Source organism: Sitodiplosis mosellana, unplaced genomic scaffold (assembly GCF_009176505.1).
Source record: "Sitodiplosis mosellana isolate CC-2019 unplaced genomic scaffold, AAFC_SMos_1.0 Smas_scaffold_6181, whole genome shotgun sequence".
Taxonomy (NCBI): domain Eukaryota; kingdom Metazoa; phylum Arthropoda; class Insecta; order Diptera; family Cecidomyiidae; genus Sitodiplosis; species Sitodiplosis mosellana.
Window position 1 is genome coordinate 327,863 of NW_022601422.1, and position 11,719 is coordinate 339,581.

Genomic DNA, 11,719 nt, shown 5'->3' on the forward strand with positions numbered 1-11,719 from the left:
TTGTATGCGGTACACGCTAAAAATATCCCTTAAATATACCTTCGACTCTGTATTAAACTATGTATAAAATAAGCGTAAGCGTGAAAATGGTATAAACGTGGCGTGCGCAGAGAATACACGTGGTATATTTGTAGCGTAGTTTTTTTTATTGAGTACAAACTTATTACAAAATTAATTAAAAAAATGACTAGAATTCTGAACTTTCTGCAGACTCCTCAACTTAGCAACAGCACAGGGGAGGAGTAAGCCGGGTTTATACAGAGTCTTAATTTTTAATTCTCGACACTCCACATAGGATATTTTCTCAATTTTATAGACCTATGTGTATGATATCGGATTTTTTTTCTCGAAATTTGGCAAGTCTCTTCTGATTGTTCAAAAATCATTTCGTGGCGATTTCAATTTACTTTTTTTGCATTCTTCTACTAAGCACATCTCTTCAAAATGATTTTTTAAAATGGATATCAGAAGTTTTTCTCTCTGCTTTCGGTACAAGTATTGACTTTGAAAAGTTTTTTTCATTTGAAATCAGCTGTTTCGTAATAGAATTTTGGAACAATCCATTCTTTGCTCTTCAACACGAATGCGAAAAATTTGAAATCTCAACAAATAGTTCATTTTCCGCAATATCAGTTAGTTGATTTAGAAGAGTTGGCATCTCAAGACATTTCATTGATATCAACGCGAAATTGACTTTTATCAAGATTCAACTAATGCTGCAGAAAAATCAAAAATGATTTTTTTTCGTATGAAACTATTTGTCAGAAAATGCTAAAAACATTTGGCATAATCTCTGCGGCGTTTGATGCAAACTATCATTATTGTTCCATTCCATTGGAGTTTCACAAAAAATGTCGAAAATGAAAACAAAAATTATGGAAATTTAAGTCCAAACTCGTGAAACAAGCGCGTAGATTGACTACAAATCTGAAAAAAAAAATCCATGAAACCTTTGTTGGGTTTACAATATTTAATCCAATTGGAGTTTTCAAAACGATACGTAGACAAAAAAAAATGCTCAAACTCTGATTTAAGCCGGAACCAACACTTGGGACCAACAGTTCAAAACCTGTAGCTAAATGTGTATTTTATTTGCATGTCTATTGAAATAGAAGCTGAATGTATTTACCACTGTAAGTAAATTGTTTATTTCTTATTAATAAAATAGAATATCTTTGGAAAATGGAGTTGAGAGATTGTAAACGGATCCAATAAAGGTACAAAGAACTTGCATGAAAAAAACACAAATAAGTGCATAATAAATGAAATTAAATTTCAAAACAAATATCTTCCCAAGGAGCAATTGTTACCGCAAATACATCCATTACCAAGCGTATGTAAATGGTTGAATTAAGGCCCGCATTTGTGTGTAGTTTCAGTCATTTTTAACGTCACAATGGAAGTAGAAAAAAACGGTAAAACAAATCAATTAGAATGATATAAAAACGATTATGAATCTATATTCAATATGCTAATAAATAGTGATACTCAACTACGAGTTATTTTATATGATCCTACTAAGCCCCGTACTTTGGACAAGGCACAATACTCAAAGCCCAGCAAAGTAACAAAACGTTACAATTATTATTATTATTGTTTGAAAACTTAATCCTACATCAACTAAAAACTATTCTTCATCGGACACGTCGTCGAGAACGTAAACGTAGTCATCACCTTCGGCATTGCTTTGCGCAGCTGCAGCTGCTGCATAATGTTGTCTCGACAGTTGCGGATATATACATCCAAGCCCTTTATCATACAAAGACCTGAAACCACCGAAATCACAAACAACAATTGTTAGCCAGAATATTTCGATTCTTTTTCAATGTATGATACATACCTTTGTACAATATGCACTTGGCAGCGACTTCATCCCGATGCCAAACTGTGTTCTGCTGATGTGGATGACGTGAATCGTTCCAAGTGTTATCAGTGTTTAGCTGCCAGTTTTTGAACCATACATTGAGTTTCGGCACTAAACCATGTGAATACACTGGATCTGTTCATTCATTCGTTCATATTCCGCAACAACATGTCGTCGCTCTCGTTGATACAACCGGTTGCTTTTCTTGCCGATGATCACACTGCTCAGGTGTTTGTCAGTCGTGATATTTGCTGCATGTGGAATGCATTGACGGCAGACTTTGTAGCGGTCCTTTCTTGTACGTCGATCAAATGGCCGAAAGCACTTTGCACACGTCTGCGATGTTTTGTACTCGTCAACCATCACCACCACACAATTGTTCAGTTTCTTGAAACGTTTTGATGTTGTTCTTCACATTGGTGGTGTATTGGTTTATGAGCGCATTGAATGCGTTTCCCATGCCTTCACGTTGTGTCCATCGGAATTTCGGCACTACTGCTTCGATTATTTGGCGGAAGGCCAAGGGCAATTTGTGTCGGTTGTCATTCAAAATCGACTTAAAACATTCTTCGATCAATTTGTATCCATTGCCTCTGAAAAAGTCGTGGTTATCTTCGTCGAATGCTCGGTTGTTCTCGAAGAGAAACTACAATGACGCCAAAACGGTAATGACCGTGGCTGTGTGGCACCAATTGTTGACTTGTGCCACAAAATTCGCGCGGTATTGATCCCGGAGAACCGAATTCAGCGACAGTTTGACCGATCTCGGTCGCCCGTTCTGGGCTCGCTTTCTTTTCATGCTCACCAAAAGCTAATGCGAATTGAATCATGAAATTTATTATAAAATTTAAAAGGCTATCATGGCCATCATATGCCGCTTGAATCGCTACCATCGCCACAAACAAAACCGTTATGAGTCTGACTTTTTTCAATACAAAATGATCCGTAAACATCTTCTAATGAAAAAAGTTAGAATAAAATTGTAAATTCCATTTCTGAACACACAGTTTATTAAAAACAAATTATTTGCATCAATAAAACTTAGAAAAACTATAATTATTCCACTGCAAATGATTTCCATTTGAATTTGTTCGAAACTTCGCAATCAACAGCGCCATCTTACGTAAGTCAACGGATATATACTCCAGTCGCCATATTGACAAGTGACAAGTGTGTTGTCGTTTCACATTTCAAGTGGGAATCGTTTGCAGTGAAATAATTGTAGTTTTCCTAAGTTTTATTGATGCAAATAAAATATTTTTTATAAACTGTGTGTTGAGAAATTGAATTCACAACTTCATTCTAACTTTTTTTTATTAGAAGATATTTTTAGATTATTTTGTATCGAAAAAAATCAGATTCATAACGGTTTTGCTTATGGCGCTGGTAGCACTGTGAACTTATTTTTTCGTTCAACATCAACCGACTGAAATGATACCTAGCGGATATGCTGGCCCTTTAAATTTTATCTCACAATCCGCAATGGTCTTTGATCTAATGAAAATGAAAAATAAAATGGTGAACAAATTGATCAGAATTACTGCACTTTCGATCAAACAGTGACTAAATTAACAATTTGTTTTGAAGAAACAATCAATGAACCATCAATACAACAATCAACTTGCCTCAACGAATTCTGACACCAAACTGACCATGCAATGCTGAATTTCGAATATTGTGCTCTTGTCGTTGTGCAAATGTCCTGTTAGTCAAAAATCACAACCGAATCAAATGCAAAACTAATACAACAGCACAATCCAGAAAAATGTGTTGACAAACACTCAAAATCTCGTTTGAATCTCGACTCAAAGTAGATATTTCGCATCGTTATGAAATTCAGAACACAAAAACTGCACTGTTCTTCACGCAGCAACAGTAAGAGCTGTCAATTCGATTCTAACGGATTCGATCGCCACAGTCACACTTCGATTTGTTATGAAAATATTCTTGCTCCAGCACACACACACAAGAATGAAACGAACGAAGCGGAGAAGCATAGAGAGAGAGAGAATACACGAGAGCAAGAGTACACATAGCTATGTTACTTGAATGTTCTTTCTGTATGTGGTTCATTCTCACATTCTTTCTTTCGTATTTGTATATCTGCTGTACGGTCTGTATATATAACTTTCAAATCGACATTGAACCATAAAATACCGTTTAGCACATCAATTGTGAGTCATGCGAACGATTCGACGTGTGAACCATTCCTTACGAATATTATTGGCTGTCAAATAAACAGATGTTTACTAAATTCACATACAAACAAACAAATCGAGTAGTAGCAGTAGTAAAATACCATGCACAGAGTCAATCAATCAAGTTGTTTTGTTAAAATCGGTTGTGTTAATTTTGTGTATTTGTATTAGCCTTGAAACGTGCCATTGTTTTACTTTTGAAGAAAAAAAAATCCCATGAAGTTATGAAATTGCATTGAATGAAAAATAGCTGGATATTGATCGAAATCGATTGAGATTACTCCATTTGGATGGAATGTAGCCGGATTGTTTCTTGTGAGGGAATTGAAGCAGGGAACATGATCGGAAGTGAGTTTTGTTCAAGTGTTCTAATCACAAAATTCAATCTTTTGTTTACCCTATTGTCACATTATTAGATTAATGTATTACGTTTCGGTTTTATTCTGTTGCAGGGCGTGTGCGAGCTGGTTATATGTCAATAACGCGACAAAGCCAAGTTTTGAACCATCAAAGTGACGATATTGAATTTGAAAATGTGCCAAATGTTTGCAACGGATCAGCAACATCATCGAACGCTTCCTCATTAGAATATCTTCCGAATGCACCTAGTCCAATTACCTACACTGCTTACGGATATAAGCATTCAAACTTACGCACATATTTCTATCATGTCGTCTCCATCCTTTTTCTTGGCATTCCATACTTGATCTCCAATTCAAGTCTTCGGTTTTTCGTTTGGCTCAAATTGCAACCATGTGATTTGGCCGATTGCGAATGGGTTCTCGGTTAGTAACTAACATCGATTTTTGTCGTCATTTCAAATTCGATTCTATGTCAAATCCGACTAAATTTCGAAATCTTATCAATACGGTTTTTTTCCATTTCATATGTTGATAACAATTGAATAATCGTTTGAAAATTTCCACACAGTTACGAACAATAAAGGTAAAGTTTCGCTTGAACGTGTTCGGGTGATACGTCCAACTGCCGCTGCCATTGCCTTCTATTCGAATATTTTGAAGGAAATTAATCGAGAAAATGCATCGACCAATGAAATTCGAATCTTTGAATTTGAACACATACGATATATTTTCAACAATCATATCGATCAGTTTGTCAGAATGCGTCACCTTGATGAACTTTCGACCACAAACCAACTCATACATTCAAATCTTAGTTGTGTATCCAGCGAACAGCGTGACGCTTTGTAAGTGGTTTTCCAATTATCGACGCAATTAATAAATTTTTGGACTTTGAATAACAACGCTCTTCTTAACCCAAGCATATCCCATTTTTTTGCCTTTAATCTACAGAACACAATTATATGGACAAAACACAATTGAAATAGCTGTGAAATCCTATTGGGAACTCTTTCGGACGGAAATTCTCAATCCATTTTATTTATTTCAAATATTCTCGGTGACACTGTGGTGCTTTGATGACTATTACTACTATGCTGGTTGTGTTTTTATACTCTCAGGCATTTCAATTTACTGTTCGTTACACGAAACTAGAGCGGTGAGTTTATTTTCAATCAGATAAGTTGCCTAGAATTTAGAAACAATATCAAACTTTTCATTTCTTCAATTTAATTACAATTCTCAATAATATTTGTTCGTAGCAAATTTGTAAATGGTTATCAAATTTTAAATATGAAAAAAAAAACACAATTTCATTTGTCATTCACAGCAAAGTATAACGTTGCATAATGTAATCGAAAGTTTGAAAGCGGACGATATCGGTGTTATGAACGAATCCAATGACGTGGCCAACATTGCGTCTGATTCTCTGGTACCGGGTGATATAATTGTGATTCCAGTGGATGGTGGTATAATGGCTTGTGACGCGGTACTTCTATATGGATCTTGCATTGTGAATGAGTCAATGTTGACGGGAGAGAGTATACCAGTAACAAAAGGACCACCAACATCAAATGATGCACCATTCGAATGGATGTCTCAAAAACGGCACATCCTATATGCAGGCACCACTATTCTACAAACCCGTTACTATGGAAGTGAAAAAGTATTAGCAAAAGTGGTTCGCACCGGGTTCAACACATCGAAAGGTGAACTTGTCAAAAGTATTCTGTATCCACGTCCAATCGAATTTCGATTTTATGAAGATTCCGTTCGTTTTGTGTCAATGCTATTCGTTGTGGCTGCATTGGGCATGGTCTATACCATTCAAATGTACCAAGAACGAGGTGCTGACTTGAAGACAATCATTGTTAGAGCGTTGGATATTATCACGATAATCGTACCACCAGCACTGCCATTGGCTATGACTGCCGGTCAGGTATGTAGTCATTATAATACATGTCATTTTTCTATACAATATTCATATTTATGTTGGTATTTTATCGCCAGGTGTATAGTCAAGCGCGTTTGAAGAAGAAAAACATTTTCTGTATTAGCCCACAACGTATCAATGTGTGTGGTAAATTGAAATTGATTTGTTTCGATAAGACGGGTACCCTTACCGATGATGGTTTGACGATGGATGGCTGCCGTGAATGTAGAAATGGCGAATTTCGCACCAATGACACACAACCACCGAATGGTTTCGATGTAAAGTAAGCGGTCATTCGATAAAATCATTTTATTCTTAATGGATTGAACATCAAAATGATCGTTAAATAATTTTTTCCCTTCATTTTAGAACAAACATCATCCAGAACATGGCTACGTGTCATTCTCTGACAACAATTCATGGTACTCTCCAAGGTGATCCTCTTGACTTGGAAATGTTTCGTTCAATTAAATGGGAATACATCGAACCTGGTCATGAACATACTCGTTTCGATAATTTAGCACCGGCCATCGTTCGGCCGATCAGACTAAATCCACGAGCGCCAAGTACATCACCTATATCTGACGGTGAATTAGCTGACGTGCCATATTCCATTGGCATAATCAAGCAGCATCAATTCTCTTCGGAAGCTCAGTGCATGTCGGTAATTGTACGTGTATTGGGTGAAAAACACATGAAAGTATTTGCCAAAGGTGCACCGGAAAAAATTCACAGCCTATGCCAGCCAAAGACAATTCCAAAGGACTTTTACGAAGTACTCTATCGATACACGTCGAGAGGCTATCGTGTGATTGGATTAGCTCATAAGAAACTCTCATCGAAAATTAAATGGATGGAAATTGAACGCATGAAACGTTCCGACATTGAGACGAATTTAATATTTGATGGTTTCTTGATTTTATTGAATTGCCTGAAACCAGAAACCACTCATGTAATCGAAGAATTACATGCAGCCCAATTACGAACGGTTATGATTACCGGTGATAACATTATGACAGGTACGTATTGGGAAGTAGTTTATTCAGCAAGTAAATTTCCGTCAATGTTGATGCTCACAATTCGATTCTATTTCATCAAAGCTTTATCAGTTGCAAAGGATTGCAAAATGGTCAAGCCACATGAAGAAGTGTATATTGTAAAATGCGAAGGATACGGAGACGATAGACCTAAGTTGACCATCGAGCTGAGCCGAGACATTGGCGCCGTTGATGATACATCCAATAATGGAATAGAAGATATTGAGTTTAATTCGGTAAAGATTCTTTGTCGTATTTAAAGATCCATTTTAATTATTGAAAAAAGAGAGAAAAAAAACAAGTTTTGGGTCAATTTTTCAATCATAAAACGGTTATCATTATATTGCAATTTTATCTTCTTAAGCGCTCAACATTGCTCAACATATCCGCAGAGCAATACCATTTGGCATTAGACGGGACGACATGGAAAGCAATTCAAATGCATTATCCACACTTTATTCCGCATATTGTTGCAAGAGGTACAATATTTGCACGTTTTCGACCAGAACAAAAAAGCCAAATAGTCATATGCTTGAAACAGTTCGATTATGTTGTGGCCATGGTTGGCGACGGCGCCAATGATTGTGGTGCTCTTAAGGTGAGTTTCTCATAGACAGTCCAATATAGACCATCTGTCGAGTGTTGTTTCCATCTAAATTCATTCCTCAATTTTTTTTCGTAGGCTGCTCACATTGGGTGTTCCTTATCAAAGGCTGAGGCATCCGTAGCGGCTCCATTCACTTCAAGTGAAGAAAACATTTCATGCATAAAACACTTGGCACTTGAAGGTATTTTTCATTTATTTATATTTATACTTTGTTCAATTTATACATTAATTAATTATTTTATTATTGAAAAATATTATTTAGGTCGCTGCGCCTTAGTTACATCATTCGGTTTATTCAAATACATGATAATGTATTCGTTCATACAATTTATTGGTATCCTCATTTTGTACACGGTACGCATGCGGTTTCTCTTCTAAAAAAAAATCATTTTCGTTTATTGTTTATTACTAAAAATTTAAATTGCAATCGTTCATTTGTTCAAAATAGAATTCGTCGATCTTAGGTAATTTCCAATTTCTGTATGTCGATCTAATTATAACGGCAAGTTTAGCATTTTCCATGGGGCGACAAGGTAATATTAACTGTACTTTCTTATTATTAAATAAAGCAAGTAAATAATTTTTGACAATGATTTTTCTTTTTAATGATTTTTAATTTAAAGGGCCTGCTGAAAAATTGGGTACAAAACGACCTAGCAGCTCACTATTGTCATTAGCGAACGTAATTCCAATACTGATGCAAGTGCTTCTGTGTGCTGTTATTCAAGCAACGGCCGTCATTTATTTGTTTCAACAATCCTGGTATGTTTCGATGATTATTCGATGACATTTTCATTGAAAAATAAACTGTGGTCGCTCCTAAGTGCCATTCTTGGCTATATGGTCAGATTTAATATATCTCTCTTTCGTATGAAACATTTCAATTGAGTCAATTCAATTGATCAAATTCTTTGCATTGCAATTCTATGATATGCTGCAGGTTTCCAACCCAATTGCAAGGAAATGAATCCAATGACGATGACGATGAAAGAGTATTATGTTGGGAAAATACGATGATATTTTTGGTCAGCTGCTATCAATACTTAGCTTTAGGAGTTGTTTATTCCAAAGGTACTCTTATCTTACTCTACCAGCTCTCACAAAATAATAATTATAGCCTTCGAAATAATTAATTTCTATTAATAATTATTTCGTCTTTTCTTATAGGTTTACCTTATCGTCAACCGATATCAACGAACTGTAAATACTTTTTTTTCCTGAAAAACCATTTCGTCTTATGATAATGGCCTTAAATTGTTAAATCTCTTTATCCTCTAGGCTTGTTGCTGGTGTTTTTGACATTTTTGACTATATTCACCACAATGTTATTATTACGACCGTTCGCATTTTTATCGGATATTTTCGAAATCGAACCGTATTTAGCAACACAAAACGAAATCAATATCTTCCGATTCACAATTCTCGCCTTTCCATTAATACACCTGATGTTTGCCTATGGCATTGAGGTAACTATTACTAATCTATAAAGCTGTGCCGCTATCACAAGACAATTGATTTTCATACGAACATTTTTTGGTAGTTGTAGTTGATTTTTATTTAATGCATTTAGAATCTATCATAAATTTATCATTCACCAATCTCATTCGCTAAATTCAACTTAATAATTGATGAATCACTTGACCCTGATGACAAATGTTTTCTTCACCTTCTGTTTAATTCACAGCTTTTGATTGCCGAACGACCATGGTATAAGCAATTTATTCATTTCATAGTACGCAAGAAAGGCCCACGAAATAAATTCAAAAAAATCGAACAGAACTTACAGGCCAACAGCATATACGACTTGCAACGACATTTCGAATGTTGACCGATTTCAAGCATCGTCGAATTTTTAAATATGCCATTCAACAAATCGAAATCCGTGTTCAATTGTTTTTAACGCGATTTCATTTAAATGTACTCTTTTTTTATTTTTTTTTTAAATGTAAATTGTGTTCTTCTTCCTTCAATAAAGCAATTTGTAATATAATCGTTTTTAATTCCAATGAACATTGCATTTGAATTTATAATTCAATCAATGAATCAATGTGTAGATGGTTCAATTGAATTGACAACAACAATCGAAGTGGAACCGACCAAATGGTTTATAAACGATTTAATGTAAAAATGTCCCATTACAACTAGCTGTTTCAACACAGTGAACTGCAATATGGTAATATATTCAGCAAATCCAAAACGTTTCAGAGTTCAGTTTGCATTCCTTTTGTCCAGAGCATGTTTGAGCTGACGTCAGCAGCACTAACTAACGTCAACTGCTGATATCAGCTGCTGACGAGCATGCGTTGCGTTGTTTTAACGCATCTGCAGTACAAAAATCTGGATACCAAGTCAAATTTCAATGAAGAGAATATGATATTTGACTTGGTATCCAGAGAGGAATATGAATTTTGAACTGCAAATGCGTTAAAACAACGCAACGCATACTCGTCAGCAGCTGATATCAGCAGCTGACGTTAGTTAGTGCTGCTGACGTCAGCTCAGACACGCTCTGCCTTTGTCCCTATCAAGGGATCACTGACTTGAATCATGACTGACGTTTAAAATGTCATTTCTGACAAATGCCAATTCCAACATTTGGATAAACCCAACGTGTGCTTCTCTGCCATAAAAACCAATGTATTTGACGTGACAGTGAATAGCGATGGCGCCTCTTGTTCAACAGCGTATAGCACTGTACACTTTTTGTTGACAAATGGCGAAATTTGCCGTAGAGAGCGCGCTTTCTTATGGAAATTCCATTGGGGAACTGTTAGCGCCCTCTTGACGGTTTTTTTGATAACTAGTAGTGTTAGACGCTGTTGCTCTTGTTGTTGCGAAATTCGTGACAACAACAAAAAGTATTGATAGTTCTTAAAAATGCCGCAAATTGCTAATACATCTTATTTAGGCGCCACCGCTATCTTGCGCCGGCCAAAAGCGTAGGTTGGATAAACCTTATGACGAAAGCATTTACTTATACTTTCAAATTATACCGTATAGATGCCGTTAGAGCATTCATTGCTGAATGTTTTCCATTTACAGCGCAAGTTAATACCGATAATGATAACGATATTATAAAAATTAATTTGCACTCATATTGTATAATGCACAATATTGTGAATAAATTGCATATTGCACAATGTAGGAAATTGAATGACGAATTCAGGTAAAATGGCAAATTAGTGAAACGTTGATAATTGAAAATTATAATTAAATTTTAGAAATCGATTTGGTTGACTTTGAAATAATAATTGGATGGAACAATTGTAAATAAAATAATTTGATACGGAAAATTCAAGATCAAAAAATGTATAAATAACCTGTACAGCTTTGATTAAGTTAGTTCGGTTTGTAGAGAGATCAATAAAGCACATAGTGCATGAATCTAACTTTGCAGCTGTTCTCATTTATTTTGTTTGACTAAAAAAACATCTTGTCATTAACTCGCACTTTGTTGAACTGTTTCTTAACCGTAGTCGGGTAGTACTTGAAATGTGAAAATTGAAAATTCAATAAAGAAAAAAATGATGAAAAAAATACTATAATTGGTCTTTCATTTCACAAAAAAACTGCTCAAAATTGAAAAAAAAAGAACTTTGTTGAATTTTTTTTTAAAACCATTTGCATCAAAAATCCGATCACTTTGAATCGGTTCACTTAAAAACATTGAAATAACTAAAACGTCGATATTGTTCTGGAAAAAGTGTGATAAGTTGACCCA

The 11,719-nt window shown here is 35.4% G+C and overlaps 1 protein-coding gene across 1 annotated transcript; it reads left to right on the top strand.

Annotated features, from left to right (window-relative positions):
• The first annotated feature begins 3,027 nt into the window (after positions 1 to 3,027).
• On the top strand, positions 3,028 to 10,004 carry LOC129576251 (polyamine-transporting ATPase 13A3-like). The gene is made up of 17 exons (XM_055460961.1): positions 3,028 to 4,410; positions 4,515 to 4,847; positions 4,993 to 5,269; positions 5,376 to 5,580; positions 5,752 to 6,360; positions 6,432 to 6,637; positions 6,724 to 7,373; positions 7,455 to 7,627; positions 7,756 to 7,989; positions 8,074 to 8,179; positions 8,261 to 8,352; positions 8,447 to 8,531; positions 8,622 to 8,760; positions 8,939 to 9,069; positions 9,166 to 9,198; positions 9,277 to 9,464; positions 9,683 to 10,004. The coding sequence occupies exons 1-17, from the start codon at positions 4,353 to 4,355 to the stop codon at positions 9,824 to 9,826; spliced, it is 3,663 nt and encodes a 1,220-aa protein (XP_055316936.1). The 5' UTR covers positions 3,028 to 4,352; the 3' UTR covers positions 9,827 to 10,004.
• Positions 10,005 to 11,719: the final 1,715 nt, after the last annotated feature.